Genomic DNA, 22462 nt, shown 5'->3' on the forward strand with positions numbered 1-22462 from the left:
GAACCGCGGTCCCTGTGCTTTGCTAAGCTTGTTCTAAGTAGGTGCTTTAGACCACTGAGCCATCTCACCAGTCCTTTATCACCTTTCCTGATAGTCCAAATGTCTATTTTTCTAGCCCTATACTGAAGAAAATAACATACACTGTGTACTACATATCTACCCTAGGAGTCACCATTACACAAGTCTTTTCCTATTTCTCTGTTTAATCTTTACTTTCCTTAAATAGCATTTCTAAGAAAAAAGCTTTGCTAGATTTCACTGTCATCATTGTAAGTAGACACAGGCACATATCCAAGGAACAGGAGGCACAAATACAGACTGAGAAGTAATTCCAGAGAGACAGCTTTCAATTTAGTCAATTTGAAAGCCAATGTGAGGGGGCTGGGCATATAGCTTAGCAGTGTAAGTGTCTGCCTGGCAAGCACAAGATCCTGAGTTCAACTCCAGGTACCAAAAGAAAAAAATACAGTGATCTAGTCTGTGCCCAAATCTCAGCTCCACTACATACCAGCTGGACAGCAAACAATCTAGTATCTCAGTGTCTGATTTTTCATCTTGGAGAACAAAGACATTGATAGTAGCTATCATAAAAACTTGTTCTGATAATTAAGTTTTATAAAAGTCTTAAAACAAGTTCTTCACACAGTAAGTACCAATCATTGTAACAACCATTATTTTATTTTTAAATTTTATGTACTTGGTAGAGGGTTTCACTACGCAGCTCAGACTCTAGTTTCCCTGTTTCTTCAGCCTTCCAGATTTGGGATTACAGGTGTGCACCACCATGCCTAGTCTTGGTGGCTGCTTGGTGCGCCTGTGGCACTGGGTATTGAACCTGGGTCCTTGCACTTGCCTAGGTAGATGCTTAGACCACTGAGCTATCTCTGTAGCCCTTAACAATCATTATGATGCTGATAATTTTATTCAATTGTTTTTTGAGACAAGGTCTTACTGACTAAACAAACAAAATAACACTTCCATTTGTGCGGTTCAGGCTAACCTTGAACTCAGTACATAGCTCAGGCTGACCCTGAACTCTTGGGAGATTTTCCTACCTCTGCCTGCCAAGTGCTGGGATTACAGGCATGTGCCAGGGAGGTGGGTGGTACTAAGATTTTTTTTAGACTAAAAAGATATGATACCAGCTCAAGTATGAGTTGTTTAGGAGAGAAAGGCTCAAAAATCAGTTTACATTTAGTTTCATACTCTGTTGGAAATGATTACTGATAAATTAACATCTGATATAGCCAAAAGATAAAAAAAAATTACCTTGGTCATTCTCAGGCTCTTGTATCTCACTGGTACTGTGTGTCCTCCCAGGGTTGCCTGAAGCAGGCTTGGGGGCTGACACACTTACTGACGTAGAGTGAGCCACCTGTAGAAACGGGCCGGAGAACTGGGGGGCAATGGGCTGGCGGGGGTGGTAAGGCACACCTGGCGGGCAGACACGGGAGGATAGCTGCTGCATGGCAATCATCTCAGGACTGTCCATCATGGAGTCCCCTCCGTGTACCCCACGCAGGGCTGGGGAGGGCCCTCCAAATAGAGAACTTGCTGCTGGGGCTGGAGGTGGCTGCAACCGATGTCCAGCAGACTTACAGGGTGGTCGCATATACCCTGAGGAAGGAACTCCATGAGGTAGAAAGCTCGATTGTTTAGGCCACTGGTTAGAAGGGATCGGTGGTCTTATTACTCGGGAATCCATTATGGGACCAAGAGCTCGAGCCTGGTGAGAGGGTCCTGGCCCCAGGGGAGGCTTCTCGTCTGGCCCCAAGGGTCCTGGGTTGCTAGCACCATGGTTCCCATTCCAGACAACACAGTGTCCTCGATTCAGGTACTTATATGACTGATACATGTGGCTGGGAGGAACTTCTGGGCTCTCAGCAAAGTCGGGGGGCCGAGCTGTAGCCCCACCATGTGTGGGAGGAATAAATCCTGGCTGGAACGGAGCTGGAGCGTACAGGTGTCCATCCTGGCTGGGACCACTCATCTGCCCCAGCTGCAAGGAGGCAGGGTGGGGCCTCATGTTAGGAAGGCGTGTCAGTCCCCCACACACTGGTTTTTCTTCAGGAGCACCTAGCTGAGGTCCTCGGTGGCTGCCAATTCCAACTGTAGGCTGGCAAACAGAAAAGATCAGAGGTTAACCAGAAGTTAATCAGACTCACAGCAAGGTAGATCTCTGTAACATGCTTTACTGATAGGGAAATCCCTCCGAATTGTGTCTGAGGGCCCCTGGCTACCTTGCCTCTGCCCTGGATGCTCACCTGTACAGAGAGGGGCTGGTGCTGCATAGGCTCTCCTGGGTGTGCCTCTGGGACCTGAGAGGAGCCATACATGTGGTTGGGTTCTGCTCCTTGAAGAGGGCCAAATGTTCCAGCCACTGCTGACCTCTAGAGCAAGAAGGTGGGAAAGAGACAGGCTGACACTGGGTAGATACTAAGGGGTTCTCTTAAGGACTGCTAGTACATGACCAACCTGGGCAGAGCCAGTCCTGGCTCTATAGTAGTTTCCCTGGCCAGGAGAAAGAAGATTAAAAAAATTTTTTTTTCTTTTTTCTTTAAGCCACCCATCCCTGGCATACCCATGGCCCTTTTAACAGTTGTGTTGGGGCTGGTGAGATGGCTCAGTGGTCTAAAGCACCTACTTAGAACAAGCTTAGCAAACACAGGGACCGCGGTTCAATCCCCCAGCACCACATGCCAGCCAGCCCGGCCCCCTGGTGGGCTGAGCTGGCCACACACACACACACACACACACACACACACACACTTAAAACAAACAAACAAAAAAACCAGTTGTGTTGTGAATGATAACCTACTACTGAAACTTAACGCCGCCTCACACACGCACTGTTTATGTACTATATGTATTTCTGTGTGTTACACATGAAAAGAGCACATTTGTTTTCTTTTCCCTTGAGGTCTTGCTATGTTGCCTAAGGAGGCCCCAGATTCCTGGGCTCAGATCAAGTGTCCTCCTGCCTCAGACTCTCAAGTAGCTGGGACCCTGTATGTGTACCTTCTTATTCCCAGCCTGTACATAATCCCAACTTCTGGCCCATCCTGAGAACACATGATTCAAATAATTAAGAGAAAGAAAGATTTGAAATAAGGGAGAATGAATATGAAAAAAAAGGCACCCATGTAATGATTTTGGAGGAAGTACCAACTGGACAGCCCTTCCCTCCTTGTGATTTCACCAGCGTGGAGATCACCTCCTTACCGTCTGGTTTAAAAGGGGGGCCTGGCTGGGCATCCCGCCACAATGCAGAGGGCGGGCAAAGCCTTGGCCATTTGTGGTGCCTGCACCCTGAGAGGGTTGTGCAGGACTGCTGCTTGGATCATCCCGAGTGGACGAAGCCTGGCGTGCTGGGGGCAATGATTTTCCTCCATTTTCCACTGGTTGTTTCCTGCTGGGCCCTTCAGAGTCTCTGGAGCGAGTCCACACATGGCTCCCACTACTCCGCCCTGCCCTACTCCGTCTTTTCTCCCGCTTTTCATCCTCTCGAATCCAAAATTCTTCATCTGTGTCCCCATCTTCACCAGGAAAGTGTTTCATCATTGCTCGATGGAAACACCTCTCTAAATTATCAGACATCTTGGTATACTCTGAAAGAAAAACAAAAGGACTGACCTGCAGGTATAAATATAAGAGGGTTATATATACTCCATAGTTAACTCACAGGGCTGGCAAGAGATAGCTCAGTGGACTAAGTGCCTGCTTAGGCAAGCACAGGGACCGGGGGTTCCATCTGCAGCACCACATGCTAAGCCTGCCAATGAGACCAGGTATGGTGGTGCGCACCTATAATCCCAGCACTGGGAAGGATAACTATGAGTCTGAGCTGCGCAGTTAGACCCTGTACCAAATACATTAAAACAACAAAAAAATAAAAAAAACATTTCCTGTAGGATTCTAACAGAACACATCATCTACATAGCTAATTTACTACCGAGGTCTATTACTCTGTTGAGCTATGCTTAAAAGATGAAGATATGGCTTCTGTCCACAGAAGCTCAAGGCTATATGTGGCTGAGACAGTGACTCCATGACTACTGCCTCAAATCAGTACAAATGTAGTTTAGTACTAAAATTACTAAATATTATCATTGAATCTGCTTAGTTTAAAAAAAAAATAAGACATTTGAGTTTGTTTATAAATAACCCCAAGTTTTCAGAACTTGGGACTACATATTTTTGATATTTGAGAGCTTCAATGCTATCTTCTCAAAATGACTTAAGAATGACAAGCTGGGATGAGGCTCAGTGACAGACTTGTTAGTATGCCAAGGTTCAATCCCAGAGCTGCAAGAGAAGAAGGGTGTGGAGTGAGCTCATCTAGGCTCAGTCCTGTCTGTGATGAGGCCCTGAGACAACTCAGGCCCAGCCTGGTCTGCAGGCTGAAAAATGGTCTGTGACCAGATGGCTTCCTGTTCCACTCTCTTATTCTGTGGCATACAAAAGAGCTCCTGGCTAAGATGTGGAATGGCCAATCTGACGGCTTTTAGGTCACAGTTAGAGGCATTTTATTCACAATATATTAATGAGCAGATACACATCTAGCACATATTCTCTCCCACTTACCACTACTTTCTCCATTGTATTTTCGACAATTCCTGAACATAGTCTTCATGTCATTTATAAATTCCTCCTTGGTACAGTATAAACCTCCATTTAATTTTTTCTCCATGCTTGAAATATCCATGGGGATCTAAAATAGGATATATAACTATTTAATTAATTAAAATATATTAGAATAACCAAACACATAGTGCCTAAAAGGCAATGTTATCTTGGTATCACAAGGTGCTCAGGAGCCAAATGTAATCCACAGACCTGACTCTGCAGAACAAGCAGCATGAAACCCAAACCCAAGCAAGCATACATAGATGCTGATATATACTTTCGAAGCTACCTTAATAATCTGATAATAATTAGGAGCGTAAGATTCATCCACAGGTTCCAAAAAGGGCCAAGAATCCTTGTGAGCCTTTACCACGTCGAGAACTAAGAACCAAAGAAGAGAATTTAATTAGTACAGTCACACAGCAATGTTTCCATCAGAAACATAGTGATGCGAATGGGAACTAACCTTTATACATGGCAGTGAAATCATCATCCAACTCAAAGCTGTGAATTATAAAATAAGACATTAGTGGTAACTCTGATCACCTTCTCAACTTAGCTTTTAGTTCAGATATAGTTGACTGCACCAAGTTTTGGAAGTCTGAATAATTCTTTTCAGATAAGTCTGTCAAAAATGCTACCATTTCCTGAAAAGAATATAAAGATTAGGGATAGTACACCTTAACATAAAAGCAAGTACCACTGTCCTCATCCTTAACACAATGAAAATGGTGTAAATGATTCGGAACTTTATGTTCTATTATTTAGTTATTCAAGAGCATGTTCTTAACAAGATTTTATTGTAGGCCCATGAGTATTTCGGTGAGCTAGAAGGCAGTGTCATATGTCGTGGTGCACACCTGCAACCCCATGCTCACTTGAAGGAGGATCTCAAGTGTGAGACCAGCTTAGGCTCCATAGTGAGACTCTGTATAAAAACCGCAAAGAAAATGAAATCCACAAATGCATGTGACAGAATGAACTCAGCAGCAATGAAATTTACTAATTTGTTTTAAATTTTTAGTACACAATAAAGACACAAATGGTACCTAGTAACTTCAAGGGAAGTCATGGTTTAGAATAAGTTATTCTAAACATTCCCCAAAACATAAATAAACAGTCCAAGAAACAGTTTTATGTAATCACTGAATCTTGATTTCATTAAATTTAACAGGACAAGAAGAATTTTGTGCTTCTAGAATGTTGCAGCAAGGACACAGAAGGGGAGGGAAAGGAGGCGGGGAGAAGTAGGCTTGGACGTGGGCGGCAAAGTCACTGGGGTCAGGATGAGCTGGAGATTTAAAGCTTACTCCGTCTCTAAGTTTTCTCATCTCTGAAATGCCACTGCTGAGCACACAGGGCTGTGGGAAGGATTAAGTGAGGGACACGTTCATCAGCACAGGGTCAGGTGCTCCTGCTGCTGGTATTGAATACTCACAGGTCTTTTGTCTTCTTTCCCTCCCGTGTGGGAGAGCTGGGGTCCAGATGGGAGAGCTCTGGGGGCAGCTCCTTCCCCTGGGCCAGTAGCCATGCCCGCTCTTCCCTGAGCTTTCTCCTCTTGGCACGATCTGCAAGGGGCAAGTGCAACTGAGCTTGTGCATCTGCTGTTTCTCCCACTGCCTACAGTACTCAGCCTCTCACACGGGCACAGGGCGACCTGCTCATTTCATTCAGAATTTCCCTCTCACAGAACTTTATGATAATCTTACTTAAATGTTACCTCCACCATGCCACTCTACACATGCATCTGGCTTTTTCCATTTATTTTTATTTTATTTTATTTTTTTTTGTGAAACCGGGGATTGAACTCAGGCCCTTGCGCTTGCCAGGGAAGCACTTATTCTACTGAGCCATCTCCCTGGCCCTTGATTTTTTCCTTTTAAATATTACCAGTATCTAGAATGCCTCAACACTGTACCTCTATTCCCCATCTTCTAACCACTAGAATGGAAATTCCACAAAAGGACTAAGATATCCTGTTCATTATGTCTACCTAGAACAGTGCTAGCATGAAACAGGTACTCAAGAAATAACATTTTTTTTAATACAAAAAATTGTATTTACTCAGAAGCATTCAGAATGTCAACAAAACAGTTGAAACTTTTTTTTTTTGCAATTAGAGTGGTATTCAGTTAATAATTATTTCATATAAGCTGCATCATAGACAACTAAAGATGAAAAACTACTGTCTCCATATATAACTAATTTGTGCTGTGCACCAATGAGAACCTGCTTTAAATTTCCATGCCAGTTTACAACCCCATACTGTACCAGGTAAGCTTAGTGGCTATTAAGACAGGGCTATCTAAGGACACATTAGGTAGTGTGTTAACTATACAAAAAAGGACACTGTACAGTTTAAAGACAAATCTTACACAGCCTTACATTTCAAAAATTTTTTTTTCAAAAGGAGTTGTGTACGGGGGTTAAATGCTTTATAGATAAGAAAAAAGTAAGTGCACTAGAACCAACTTATTCATCCTCATCCACTTCTTCATGCTCATCCTCTTCAACCTCATCCTCTTCCATTTACTTCTTTATTTTGCTTTTTTTCAGCTTTGACAACTCCCTTTCTTGCTGCATCAGGTTTTCCTTTAGCCCAGTGGGCAGCGATGTCCTTTTCATACTTTTCCTAAAGCTCAGCAGCCTTCTTCTCACATGGCTGTTTGTCATCAGCTGCAGTATTATTCCACATTTCTCCAAGTTTCTTTGCGACATCACCAATGAAGAGGCCAGGAAGATCTCTTTTGGTTTTTGGGTGATACTCAGAATAGAAAAAGGCTGAAGGAAGCCTCTTGGGCACATTGGTATCCTTTTTTTTTTTTTTGGCAGAACCGGGGATTGAACTCAGGCCCTTGTGCTTGCCAGGCAAGCGCTTATTCTACTGAGCCATCTCCCCGGCCCCCACATTGGGATCCTTGAACGTCATTTTTGTTTCTCCTTTAGGAGCAATATAAGTTTTCATTTTTCTTTCATAACGAGCCTTGTTCACGTTTGCCATGTCTTCAAATTTTCCTTTCTCTTTAGCAGATATGGTCTTCTACCTCTCTGAGCAATTCTTAGGAAACTGTGAGAAGTTAACGGAAGCATCTGCGTGCTTCTTGTGCTCCTCTAGGCAAGTTTGCACACAGAATGCATATGATGACATCTTACCTCTCAGCTTCTTAGGATCTCCTTTACCCATGTTTGTTTTCTTCGGAGGAACAGAGTTGCCTAGTGCCCGTCCAGCTCTCACTTGCTTGGCGCTGTCTCTATGCAGCTCAATGTACTGCAATGGCTGTGAGTGGAAGCCAGATACAGCCTCAAGAAACAGCTTCTTAAGAAAACAATCCTAGGGGCCAGGGAGATGGCTCAGTAGAATAGGTGCTTGCTCTGCAAGCACAAGGGCCTGAGTTCAATCCCCAGTTCCGAAAAAAAAAAAAAAAAAAAAAAAAGGCAATCCTATAGCAGGCACTATTATCTTATATGCACAGAAACTAAGCCTGAAAATAGTTTGGACCCATATACAACTAAAAAGATGAAGGGATACCTAATAACTCACTGTAAAATATTAAGAAACAAAAGCTTGTTATTATCTCAGAAAATTTAAATCTAATGCCAGAAACAAAAACACATCCAAGACTTCACAAGTAAGATGTAAGCTTTAGGGCACTAAAGGGCTTCAGAATGAAATGAGTGAGGTAGGAAAGGGGTTAACCCAAAAAGGTACAGAAAGTAATATTGAAGAATAGGAAGGGCAGGGCTGGGGACACAGCTTAGTAGAATAAGCGCTTGCCTGGCAAGCACAGGGTCCTGAGTTTAATCCCTGGTGGGGGATGGGGGGGAGAAAGGGCAAAAAGCACACAAAGTCATGTTTTAATTTTCACAGCCACAATTCATCTAAGTATTGCATTGGAACACTGCATTGAGAAAGTCAAAACCATACACTATGCTGTTTTATTAAAAAATGAAAAGTTTTAGGAGTTTACTAATCAACTCATTCATTCACACCATCTTGTTCTGTAGCCCAAGCTAGCCTCAAATTTGTGATCTTTCTGCCTCAAGCCTCCTGTGGTGGGATTAAAGGTGCATGCTACCATACTAGGCTTCTATACATTTATTTAAAAGAAAACACTCAATATGTGGGAGGCTAAGGCAGGAGCACTGTAAGTTTGAGGTTGGCCAGGACTACAGAGCAAAACCAAATAACCACAACCACAAAGAAAGGGGACAAAAGGAAGAAAAACTGGTTCGCACCTAACGATGCCAAAGGATGTGTTTATCACATAATTTATCAGGATTAGTTTATAAATATGACTGCTATCCAAGAAAACACTTTTGATCCTTGCTGTTGTAGAACTATAAATTACAAAAAAAAAAAAAAAAAAAAGTAAAAAATCTATTACAGCAAGACCAAGAACGAAACCTACTTATTGAAAAAAATTACTTTGCCCAATAATACTTTAGAACTAATACATAATCTAAATAAAACCTGAGGACCAGCAAGATAGCTCAGTGGACCAAGTGCCTGCTTAGGCAAGTGCAGGGACTGGGGTTCAATCCCCAGCATCAGTGCACCACTGGCCCCACACCTGGGCACCAAGACATGGCATGGTGGCGCATGCCTGTAATCCCAGTGCTGGGGAAGCTGAAAACAGGAGGTTCACTATGAGTCTGGGCTGTGTAGTGAGATCCTGTACCACATGCATAAAAATCAATAAATACCTGAGACATTTCTTATGCATTATCTTATCTGTGATAAAATTATCCATATCTAGCTATGGCAGTACATGCCTATAATTGTAGCACTTGGGAGGCTGAGGCTGGAGGATTTTAAGTTGCGACATGAGTGTAGGCTACATAACAAGTTTAAGCACAGACTGTATTACTCATTTTAACCCCAACTCAAAAAACAAAATAAAACAACAACAACAAAAAAAAAGCCAACCAACCACAGTACAGAAACCAAACAAACCAACCTTGTGAAATCAGTTGTCATCACTGTTTTTCTATTCTATGAGACATAGCAGAGATCTAAGTAAGCAAGATACTGAAAGACACACAAAGAATGACAAACACAAGTGCTTTAGCAGGAATAAAAAGCAGAGAGATTGGACTTAGATAAGTAAATATCTAAGAAAAAAAGAAAAGAAATAGCCAGCAACACAGGAAATAAAGAATGGTGTCTAGCTTGTTACAGGCACAGCTCAACATAGCTGTTCCCAGACATGAACAGCTGAGGCCTGGGCAAGAGGGACCACACACCTTCTACTGGCCTGGGCAAGAGGGACCACACACCTTCTACTGCCTTGACCTTTTCCTCCAACTCTCGCTTTCTCTCCTCCTTGAGCATCTGTTCTTGCTCCTTCTTCTGCACTGCAAGAAGAATCTGCCGCTCCTCCTCCTCTTCTTTGCGCTTCTGCTTTTCAATCCTGGTGAGCACTGGAGTCTCCTGTGTGGAGTCAATGAGCAGATCAAATCAATGTAAAACAACACAAGAGTTCTTTTCCCTTTGAGCTAAAAGCTCATCTACTGAATTAAAGAATTACTGTTAGATAACTAGGGTAGTGTATTTACAGCACAGAAACAAGCTAATGTTATCATCTATAATATATGTGTATGGACATATAAACATATTAACATTAAAAAACAAGCTTGCTTTTTGCTTTGGCAGTAGCAGGGATGGAGCCCAGGGCCTCTGCACTAAGTTACAACAGTCCTATTTTATTTTTTATATTGAGATAGGTTGTGCTAAATCACGAAATTGCTCAGATTAGGAGGGACTCGCCAACTTCCTGCTTCAGCCTCCCAAAGATGGTAGGGCACTATAGGTGCCAGAACTCGCAGTCCAAAATTGGGGTTTTAGAACTGGGCAAAAGTTCTAAGATCAGTGATTGGTATCATTTACTGTCTGTAAGAGATAATCATAAGGATAATAACAAGAGAAACTGAGGCAGTTCAGAGAAATCATTCCTTTAGATTTGATGAAAATGAAAAATTTGAAAGTACCTTCATCTAGGTATATTATGAATGAAATACAGACAGAACACAGACCCACAATTTCAATAATGGAATGTCTTAAAACTTCTATATTTTGTACTTTTAAAAACATTTATTTATTTATTTATTTATTTACTTGGTACAAGGTCGTGCTACACCGCTCAGACTCATAGTGATCCTTCTGTTCTTAGCCTCCCAAGCACTGGGATTACAGGTATGTTTCAGTGGCCGGCTCAGCAGTCCTGGGATTCACAGCACTCAGTACCAGGGATCAAACTTGGGTCCTTGCGCTTGCCAGGCCGGCACGCTTAGAATGCCACGCTCTCTCTCAGTCCCTGCACTTTTCTTTTCTTAATTGTGAAGGATTTTTTTTTTTTCTTTTTTTGTGGGGGGATGGCTCAGGCTGCCTTAGGGGCGGGCTGGTAAGGCATGGAGAGCTGGAGATTGAACTGCGGTTCCCTGGGCCAACTGGGTATGCCCCAGCAGGCGCTTAAACAACTGAGCTAGCCTGCAAGCCCCACCCCCCTTAATATACCGAGAAGAAGCCTTGTATGATAGTATATACCTAAGATATACTATATACAAGGTGAGACAGAGATCCCAAGTTTGAGCCCTGCCTAGATAATTTAGGGACTTAATGAGACACTGTCTCGAAATAAAAAATAAAAAAAGGGTGTGGGCTATAGCTCAGTATGAAGGCCCTGGGTTCAATCCTTAGTATGGGAAAATAAAACAAAACAAAAAAAAACCCTCAGAAAAGAGCTTTAAAGGAGACAATAAAATTGTGAAAAATGATTCAAAGATCAGCATTTCCCCTCATTTTCCAATCCAAACAGCATTAACAAAGTTTGCAGGTGATCAATGAGAGTATAAGAAATATAGCAAAATAAAAAGCATTATTAAGGTGTATTATGCGCATTTGCCAACTCCCTATGATAAATGCAATCGTATCTGTACTGCAAACACGTACTAATGAAAATAAAAATTAAAAATGGAAACTAACAAAAATAAAGAGTAAATTAGGGAAAAAGGGCTATTACTTTCTTAATTTTTAACAACTTTGTAAGTCATAGCCTATAAATAAAACTAGTTGTGAGCCATTCTGTAGCCCAGAACATAGAAACTACTTCCTTTTCATTTATTCCCTCAACTTTTATGCAGATTTGAGTGTTACAGTAACTTTTCTGAACACTGTTATTGATGAGGTCATACCTTTGTATGTAACGAAGAATATAAGCTAGAAATACAAAAAATTAATTAGGTGTCACCAGAGGCAAAACTGACATGTACTTCAGGTATGATCCCATTTCAGGTGAAGCCTAATAACTAGGGGTGTGACTTTCTTTAGCAAGGGAAGAACCTATTAAAACAATATCTATATACATTTTTGCAATGATTATGAAGAAATGTCCTAAATATGTACAGATGTCTTATAAACTAATGGTGGCATCCCACAAAACAAACTGAAAATGAATATGCAACTCACACTAGAGACACAGAATAACTTAGTTACAAAGTAGTTCAATGTGATCTCAGTTTTGTGATACACGCAAGCAGAAAGGCTTGATGCAAATGTGTGACCATGAAAATAGTGTTGTTACCTAAATTGGAATTACCAGGCTTTCAACAGACTTGTCTATGTTGTCTCTACATTTTATGAACAACCCTTTCCAAATAAACTAGCTATACATGTTTAAAATAAGTTAGTTTCACTAACTTTGTATCAGCTCCATGAAATTTTTGCTTAAAGATTAAAATTAAAACATGTTGAAGTACCTAAGGATTAGTTAGCTTGTGAATGTATAAGGTGAAGTATTATTTGACTATGAATAGTTGATATAACAAAACAGAAATTTTCAAACACAGAACTATGAATATAAATGACTCTAGCTATTTAAAACTTCTATAATGTAATTCATTTGTACTCCAAATGAAAAACCTACAGGTATACCTGTGACACTGTTTACATTCTATATATCAAGCTTGGTGCGGTGGTACATGCCTGTAACCATAACACTCTGGCATGCTGAGGCAGGAGACTGCAAGTTTAACCAAGTCCTGGGGACAGGTGAGATAGCTCAGCGGTTTAAAGTGCCTGCTTAGGCAAGCTTAGGCAGGCGCATGGGACTGCGGTTTGATCCCCAGCACTAAATGCCACGCCAGCCCCACCCTCAGAGTGGGCTGAGCCAGCCGAATAAATAAGTAAATAATTAAATAATAATAATAAAAAAACCCCAAGTCCTGGCAGCTTAATAATACATAAACACACAGACAGGAGATGGAGCTGAGTGTGAAGGCTCTGGGTGTAAGTCCCAGTACCACCAAACCAATGAACCAGCCAACCAAACCCATCAGACATAATTTATTTTGTTTGTTTTTGAGACAGGATTTTTTTTTTTTTTTGGGGGGGGTGGTATTTTAGGGAAGGATCTACAGGGTGTTCAGGGTCTTACTATTAGATTGGACTCGTAGTAATCCGCCTGTTTACAGCCTCTCAAGAGCTGGGATTACATGCATGTGCCGCCATGCCCAGTCTCAACTGCCATCTCAGTGTGCCCCGGGGGTGGGGCTGACACGGCAGGCCCTGGGATGGAACCCCCAGCCCCTGTGCTGCTCACCGGTGCTTTAATCTGCTGAGCTATTTGGTTGGCCCTAGGGTCTTGATATATAGTCCAGGCTGGCCTTGAACTATGTAGTCTAGGCTAGACTCACACTGTTATCTATCTATCTATCTATCTATCTATCTATCTTTATTTATTTTCCCCCCTCATAAGCCATATCATTTTTATTGGAGGGTGAATTATTTTGGGAAAAATCTTGGTTTGATACTTGTATCTTGAAGCAATTATTAGATGTGCACAAAAATCTGCCTGTAACAAGTAGGGGAAGCATCTGTCAGATTTCAGTATCTTTCATGTGAGAAGTACTTTTTTATTTTTGTGAAATAGGGTCCTGTTATATAATTAGGCTGGCTATGAACTCACTATGTAGCAGGCTGGCCTCAAACCTGTGGTGAGGCCAGCCATCCTTCTGCCTCAGTCCCTCAAGTGCTAAGATTATAAATGAGTGCCACCATGCCTGGCCTGAGAAATACTTTTTTCTGAAGAGATATTCCATGCATGTTGATTTGTTTGTTTTTCAGTATTGGAAATTGAAGCCAGGGACTTCTCAATAGTATGCATCCCCAGCCTTTATTTTTCAGACAAGGTCTCTACTCATTAAATGGGTCCAGGATGGACTCAAACTTGTGGCTCCTCCTGCCTTAGCTTCCCAATGCACAGCCCACCTTAGCTATTATTAACTTTTTAAACAGTCTGCTGACTGTTGGTTAGGTCAAACAATACTGATCTAACTCATGTCAAAACAACTTAAAGATTATACACTTGATGAAGCATGAGGAAAATAAAGGGCATAACTCCTGAGTTTTTTCTACACCTTTTTATTAAGCTACAGATTTCCTTTGAATTAAATCCTGAAATTACTATTGCTATACAAAAAGCACAAAATTGTACATACTAATGCAGTACTACATATTCTTAAAAAATCTAATCAGTTAAATATATTCATTTTAGGCATTTATCATTATGGCAAAAATATTCAAACACCTTTTTTCAGCTATATAGCACCTACTTCTTATCTCTACTCATCCTATGTAGAATAAATAACAGCACAAAGAAGTTCTTATTCGGGGCTGGTGAGATGGCTCAGTGGTCTAAAGCACCTACTTAGAACAAGCTTAGCAAAGCACAGGGACTGCGGTTCAATCCCCCAGCACCACATGCCAGCCAGCCCTGCCCCCTGGTGGGCTGAGCTGGCCACACACACACACAAATAAATAAAAATTAAAAAAAAAAAAAAAAAAACCCCCCATTAAAAAAAAAAAAAAGTTCTTATTCCTACCAATTTGCAACTTGGTACATACTGATCAACTTTCCCTATCCTCTACCCACTACATTCCCCACTGATTGCCTTTCCTCCTCCTCTCTTTTTTTTCCTTCCAACTCACCCTCCACTCCCTTGTATGGAGGGATGCTCTACCATTCAGCTATGCCTCCAGCCCAGGGAAATGGTTGATACATCATTGTCAACTTTAGAAATCTAGAAATTTAAATGACTTCACCAATGGGCCAGGGTCTTCACTTTGTAAACATCCTGATTCTGGGCAAGAGGAGGGAACAGATATGGCATGAGTGCTGCAGCCACGAGGTTGGGCAGCCTACATACAATCAATATAAGGGAGGAAAGAGGCTCTCCCTTCCTTTTGCTCTTGCTGCTTTTGCTGTCTTCCTACCACCATGAACTGTTGCCACTCTGCCATGTCACTTAGAGCCAAGTGATCATGGACTAAAACTGCTACAAGCTGTGAGCTAAATAAACCTTTTCTTCTCCAATTTATTTATTTATTTTTTTCAGAACTGGGGATTGAACTCAGGCCCTTGAGCTTGCCAGGGAAGCGCTTATTCCATTGAGCCATCTTCCCGGCCCCTTCTTCCCTAATTTTGGGTGTTAGGTATTTTGTCAGCAGAGAGAGAAAAGTAACCAATATACTTTATTACTTAAAAAACGCTTTTATGACATAAGGCTTTACTAAACTGCCCAGGTGGGATTTGGACTTCCAGTCTTCCTGTCTTGGCTTCCCAAAGTACTGGGATTACAGGCATGTGCCATTGTGGCTGGGATGATTGTTGCTTTTTTTTTTTTTTTTTTTTTTTTTTTTTTCTAAATTTTATTTATTTATTTATTTATTTGTGTGTGTGTGTGTGTGTGTGTGTGTGGCCAGCTTAGCCCACCAGGGGGCGGGGCTGGCTGGCATGTGGTGCTGGGGGATTGAACCGCGGTCCCTGTGCTTTGCTAAGCTTATTCTAAGTAGGTGCTTTAGACCACTGAGCCATCTCACCAGCCCCCAAAATAGTCCATAGATTTCTTTTCTTTTTTTTTTTTCTTTTGGTGGAACCAGGGATTGAACTCAGGCCCCTGCACTTGCCAGGCAAGAGCTTATTCCACTGAGCCATCTCCCCAGCCCCCTGATTGTTGCTCTTAAACCAGAGGTTCAGAAATGTATCATTTTGGAGGCTGAGGTAGGAAGATTGCTGTGACTTTGAGGTCAAACTGTTTTTTCCTCTATGTTTTGAGACACAGAGACCCTGTCTCAAAATACCAAAAAAGAAATGTATCATTAGCAATAAATACACAAGCCAGGCATGGTGGTGTACACTTATAACCCCAGCACTTGGGAGGCTGAGGAAGGAGGATCACTGGCAGCTTGAGGCCAGCCTGGGCTACCTAGTGAGTTCACGGCCAGCATGAACTGCATAGTAGGCATCAACAGGAACAGAAACAAATTTCTATATTAGAATTGCTCCCCCCCCCCCCAAATAGTTTCACTAGGTAGCCATTTCCTATCTTGTTCCTCCAGTGTCTGGCAACCACCAATCCGCTTAATGTCTTCATGAATGGATTTATCCCAGTTACACACAGATCCATGATTTTTCCGTACATTAATATAAGTGCTGGGGCTGAGGAGATGGCTCAGTGGAATAAGTGCTTCCCTGGCAAGCGCAAGGGTCTGAGTTCAATCCCCACATCAGCCAAAAATAAATAAATAAATAAATAAATAAAATAAAAGCTGAACTACAGCATCTTTGAGCAGTAAACTTAAAGCTCTCCAAATGTATTTTCAGGTTCAGCTCAGGAACTTGCTGACTCCAGCAGCAGTGGCCCACTGCCTGCCCTCAAAGTGTGACACTTATACCCTGTGTCCACTTCACCTGTTTCCAGGTCACTTTCTTTAGAACCCTGCCCACCACTGGTGGGTCAGGTGAAATTCCCTATGGCTCAGTTAACTACAATTTCTGACCTCACATTTAATTCCTTTTTTTTTGGAGCATATAATTTTGTTTCCCAAACTGTATGAATTTTGACATTGTACATGAATGATACCATTCACATCTGGAAAAAAAAAATCTGTGTTGTACGCTGTAGTTGGCTTTAGGATTTCAGTGCCAACACTGAACACCAAGCCACTGTGAGGAAAGCAAGAGCTAATGAACACACTGGGGCAGGGCAGCACTCACTCCCTGAAGGTGCTTATGTAATGTTTTAACTACCAAAGGCCTGCTATGGCCAAATGAGCAAAAACTAAACAGTGTATGTATGTGGAAGCCCACTTGCTGCGCTGCCTTGCACTGCGAAGTTTTTCTTTAAAAGGGGCCAGCTGCAAATGGGCTAAGGGTTGTTGTTTAAATACTTTCATAAGCAAGAGGCTGATTAGAATCAAGAGGGCATCTTAATGAGAAGCTAATGAAAAGCCCCTTGAAATTCTTTACAGGATCATTAGCCAGGACCTCTGGTTTTAGCAACATCAGAGCCCCCTCTCAAGGGCAGGCACTAAAACTCACTGGCCTCCTCACCATAGAGGTGTTTGCCTGGGATTTCAGCACTGCAAGCCTCTCCCTAGCAACAGCAAACTCTAGCACTGACAAAAACATTCACAGCACCCCAATGTGGATTTCAGTGAGACAAAGTCCCTTCACTAGTATTTTCCCCAGGAGTCAATTAAAATACTTTTGAGAGCCTAATATTCAACTTCAAATTACCAATGCTTGAAATAATGGAAGATATTTGATTTAGAAATAAAACCACAAACTCACACTATCATTAAAGATTCCTCCAGGTGGGCTGGAGAGATAGCTCAGTGGCATAAGCACCTGCCTGGCAAGTATCCTGAGTTCAATCCCTGGTACAGGGAGAAAAAACAAAACAAAACAAAACTCCAGGATATCTGGTTCAACAATAGATAGTCCAAAATCTCTGCACTATTAGGATTTCTTACATCTCAAACCGAAGAGCAGAATTAAAAGGAAAACAAACCAATAAACACTGCCTAGAGTAAAAGAAACACATGATAGTGTTTGATGCTAAACTTCTGCTTGCAGCCACCAAGAGCCTCCTGCATTGATGACTATGCAATCTCTAAATTGAAAGGGCAATCAGGACAGCTGAGGCCAGTGAACAGAAACTATCAAGGTAACAAAACGGAAGAACCCAACTTGGCAAGCTGACCTGAAAAACCATCTGAAATTACAGCTGGAATCCAATCACCAACAAGCATTTCCAGAACAGTGAGTAAAGGAGGAAGAGGAGACTGGGGATATGAGAAGCCAGCCACTGTGGAACTGTCATGCTTGAGAATCTTGTTATTAGCCAAGTTTACATGCTACTTTAAACAATGGGCAACTTAGTCCCCGAAGGAGTATAGAATGCAGTTCTGTGTGAAAAGCTTGGGTTCAATCCCTAGTACAGCAATCCTCTAAACCCCTAAAGTTACAAATTATCATCTTTTCCATTTTCAATGCCAGTAAAGACATTACCAGCTCAGTGCTAGCTATGCCTCATTTTCACTCCTACATTTTCAATATTAAATCTCAGTGAATAAGAATATGCACCAAATGTGTCCCTTTCTACAGTGTGACTGTAAAGTCACTTAACTACATAAGCTACATCACAAAATGAAAATACCTGTCACTGGCGCTTGAGTGCTGCCTAGAAAATCCTCTTAGTACTACTTCGTTGTTGGTCTTACCTAACACTGTGTCCTGAACTCCCACCTGAAGACCCCTCTCTCCTCCTGTCCTCAAGATAACTGTCATCACTTATGCTTTTTTCCCCCCGTATTTAGGACAGGGTCTACAGGGTCTCACTATGTAGATCGGATTCACAGTGATCTTTCTGTTTTCAGCCTCCCAAGTGCTGGGATTACAGGTGGGCGCCACCACACCCAGTCTCAGCGCACCCTGCGGGCAGGGCTGGCACAGCACGCCAGGGATCAAACCCTGGCCACAGCGCTCTGTCTAGGCAGGCGCTTTAGTCCGCTGAACTATCAGGCCAGCCCTTATGCTCTTTTCCCCTTTGGATATAAAATCTTTTTTTTATTTACTTATGCTTTTTTTTAAAAAAAAATGTTTACTGATATATTTTAAATATAATGTTCGGGGCTGGATAGATGGCTCAGTGGTCTAAAGCACCTACTTGGAACAAGCTTAGCAAAGCACAGGGACCGCGGGCGGTTCAATCCCCCAGCAACACATGCCAGCCAGCCCCGCCCCCTTGTGGGCTGAGCTGCCCCCCCCCACAAATAAATAAATATAATGTTCATTCATAAGGAATTTGTACCCGTACGTGATGCACCTTAACTCTTTTTTTCGCATTCCTCTCCTCTCCCTTTAACCCCTTTCCCCGCATTTACAAAAGCTTTGTTTGCATTTTATTGTTTTGTTGGTTTTTTTTCTCTTTTCCCTTCTGTCCTTTACCCTTCCCTACTTCCCATTTGAACATTTCCTTCCTATTTCACAAGCTCATGCTGTTTTATTGTCCTTATGTCTTAGGAGAGACTATTTCATGCAAGCCGTTGCCACTTAGGCAGTTCATCTCACCAGAGTCAGCCATATATCCATTTTTATCCTCATTCATACACTGTTTATGACCATACTGTATCTCCAATTAAAAACAAATCAGAGATCTGCCACAAGTTCTCATTTTTTATTTTTTCATTACTTGTTCTCTTTCACTGCCATCCTTCTCAAAAGACAAATAACATGGTGATCAATAACACTGCTGGGGATAAAGCTCAGTGGGGCACAGTGCTGGCCTGCCAAGTCTAAGATCCTGAGTTCAATTCTTAGACCCCCCAAAAAAGGAAGCAATAACAACTTATTTTTTGGGAAACAAATTAAACCTCTCCTTTAAACTGTGGGTGCTGTATATTGTGTCGCGATGGGACAGCTGACTAACACAGCTTGGAAAAGTTGCTGACTTTAAAGCTGTAGAGGGGCTGGAGAGATGGCTCAGTGGTCTAAAGCACCTACTTGAATCAAGCTTGGCGAAGCACAGGGACCACGGTTCGATCCCCAGCACCACATGCTAGCCAGCCCCGCCCCCTGGTGGGCTGAGCTGGCCACACACACACACAATAAATAAATGTAATAAATAAAAATAAATAAATATTTAAAAAAAAATAAAGCTGTAGAGACTGGGGATGGTAGTGCACACCTATAATCCCTGCACTCAAGAGACTGAGGCAGGATGATTACTACAGGTTTGAGGCCAGCATAGGCTAACACTGTGAGCTCAAAGCCAGCTTCAACTACATAGTCAGATCCTGTTTATTGTTTTTTAACAGGCAGGGATATATAGCTCAGTGGCACAGTGCCTGCCTGGCAAGCATAAGGTCCCGAGTTTTCCCAGTACTAAAATATACAAATCTCCACAGTAACTCTAGGAATAAACCAACAACAAAAAATAAAAACAGCTCTCAAAACTTCCACTGTCCTTCCATCCTCCTGCAGCTGATTTCCACATGCACAGGTACCATTTGCTGCACACCCTCCCTGCAAAAGCCCATACTATCTCTCCAATTCTAGACCCATGCTTCCAATCCAATGCTAAACTCTGCTGGTGGAATTGCTGTTTTGGAGTTGCAGTTTTTCCCTTACTAAATCCAGCACCAAAGAGTGAGCAGAAAGTTATCTTGCCAACACAAAGATCTGATGACATAATCTGTTTACCTACTAAACATACAGATTCTAAAATCTGATTTTCCCAGCATTTTCTTCCACAATATGTGACAAGTCATCTTATGACAGCCACCTGCAAATGTAATTTTTTACCATGGTATGCACTGTGCAGTCTGTGTTTTTATTACTCCCACAGTGAAGGATGCCTGCTGCCTCCATGCCTCACCATCAAAACCTCAGTCACCATACCAGCTCAAGCAAGAAAGACACAGCTCTTCTTTCAGGTTTGCATACATCAACTTTCTATATCTACTGTAGGACATATCAATCTCATCTATCTTAAATGACCATCATCCCAGGAGATTTTAAGATCCAAAAAGAGTATTTCCTGATTTTTGTAAGCCTTTGTCCTTACAGAAATGCATTTTTCTCTATAAAAATCATCAATAAAGGTTGAGATAAAGGAATATATAGGTGTAGGAATTAATAAATACATGAAATGTAATGGGACTATCCTTTCCAAATAATGAAAATGTCTTCTCTCTACTCTCACACACTCACCTCTCGTTTGATGGATTTGATGGACAAGTGGTCAGACATCCACCTAGGTTGCAACTCTGCCTTTGTACGTTGTGGACGTTTTCCCTACAGTTAGAAGTGAGGAAAAGAAAGGAAAAGATAGATTAGGGTGTTCTCAGCTACTGCTACTGCTTTTGCTGTTGCTGCTGCTGCTAATAGAAAAATGACCATTAAGGCACTCAGGTAATTGCTTTACCTTGACAGAGGGCCCAAAGTATCCTTCCAAGGATGATCAGGGGAAGTAATTATTCAGCTATGCAAGGTACTGAGCAAGTGTATTCTCTTACAACAACAAAAACTAACACACAGCACAGACAATGAAGTGTCTGCTTGGACAATATGCCAAGAAACTCCCACGTTTAAACTTAAAATTTTCCCCTTAAATAATTAAGGGAGGTCATGTTTTATTAGCTTTAGCTGGAGGGATTGGTTCTAAACGAGGGCATTAGGAGCAGCTGGGGGCAGGCTGGCCCTTAAAGGCAGGTCAGTGGCAGTAGTGAGAAGTGAGGGCAGCTGCCAGGGTGGGCCCCAAAATGAGTGACAGGAGTGGAGAAAAGAAGCGTGAATCAGAATATGAGAGCTCACCTGAGAAGATCCCAGTGTGAGAAAAGAACAGGATTGAAAGAGACTAAAGAAGTTTCTGACAGGGGCTGGTGAGATGGCTCAGTGGTCTAAAGCACCTACTGAGAACAAGCTTAGCAAAGCACAGGGACCACGGTTCAATCCCCCAGCACCACATGCCAGCCAGCCCCACCCCCTGGTGGGCTGAGCTGGCCACACACAAATAAATACATAAATAAAAATAATAAAAAAAAAAAGGAAGTTTCTGACAATTCTAGTCAATCATTTCAAAGGCCAAGGTGTATCAGCATGTGTGGAATTTCTATGGTATGAGCCTTGTAGCTTCCTTCACCTTATAACCAATTGTTAAAAGGTGTGGGGGCAAGGGAGTTTGGATCAGAATGTAGCTTCTATGGCTCTGGTTTCAAAATTCATTTCCCAGGTCTGGTTCTGGAACCACTTCATTAAAAGTATTGAGACTTCCTGAAGAATCAACGAGGCAGGGAACCAAATGATATACGAAACTCAACAACAGTAGTTTAAGCTCACTGGAAAGCAAAATGGTGGTTGCTATAACGACTCAGCAGCTATAGAAAACTTTTTGTTTCCAAAGCACAGACCAAGCAACTCAGTGCAAATGCAATTCCAAGTATTAAAGGGAGTCATGATCCTCTCTGGGCACTTTCCCCTAAAGCTACCCGAAGCAGTTTCCTCAATATGTTTGTGAACAATTCCTTTATAAATTTTAAGATTTTAACAAGAGGATCTCTTAAACTTTATTTATTTGTAGAACCAGGGATTGAACTCAGACCCTTGCGCTTGCCAGGGAAGCGCTTAATCCACTGAGCCATCTCCCTGGCCACTCTTTAACTTTAAATGTGTAAACTTACCATTGAACTGTCTTCCAAAAGAACCTTAATCAGTTCAGCAGCAATTAAATTCAATACCAGTTTCACTCCAACTCTATCACATGTAGAAGTTACTAAGGAGGAACACATCATTCTTTTCTTTTCTTTTTTGGTACTGGTGATTAAACTCAGGATCTTGCACTTACCAGGCAGGTGTTCATGCTGCTGGGCTATCTCCCAGCCCAAAAATGACAATCTTTAGGATTTTTTTTTTTTTTTTTACAAGGGGTTTAACTCAGTACCTTGTGTTTGCAAGGGAAGTGCTTATTCTACTGAGCTATCTTCCCTAAAAATGAC

The 22462-nt window shown here is 42.0% G+C and overlaps 1 protein-coding gene across 3 annotated transcripts in view; it reads right to left on the reverse strand.

The window, feature by feature from the left end:
• The window catches only part of LOC101569108 (cat eye syndrome critical region protein 2), a 164211-nt gene that overhangs the window by 9130 nt on the left and 132619 nt on the right, over positions 1–22462 (reverse strand). For 2 of the 3 annotated variants that reach the window (XM_023723981.1, XM_023723980.1), the window contains exons 8-16: positions 20679–20762; positions 9904–10057; positions 6065–6194; positions 5093–5130; positions 4916–5007; positions 4585–4711; positions 3223–3608; positions 2265–2390; positions 1270–2116 (exon numbers count right to left, since the gene is read on the reverse strand). In XM_023723981.1, coding sequence (XP_023579749.1) covers positions 1270–2116; positions 2265–2390; positions 3223–3608; positions 4585–4711; positions 4916–5007; positions 5093–5130; positions 6065–6194; positions 9904–10057; positions 20679–20762 — 1984 coding nt within the window. The remainder of the gene's footprint in view (positions 1–1269; positions 2117–2264; positions 2391–3222; positions 3609–4584; positions 4712–4915; positions 5008–5092; positions 5131–6064; positions 6195–9903; positions 10058–20678; positions 20763–22462) is intronic. The other variant, XM_023723982.1, reaches the window with a different exon arrangement.

Source organism: Octodon degus, unplaced genomic scaffold (genome assembly GCF_000260255.1).
Source record: "Octodon degus isolate 3935 unplaced genomic scaffold, OctDeg1.0 scaffold00104, whole genome shotgun sequence".
Classification (NCBI taxonomy): Eukaryota; Metazoa; Chordata; class Mammalia; order Rodentia; family Octodontidae; genus Octodon; species Octodon degus.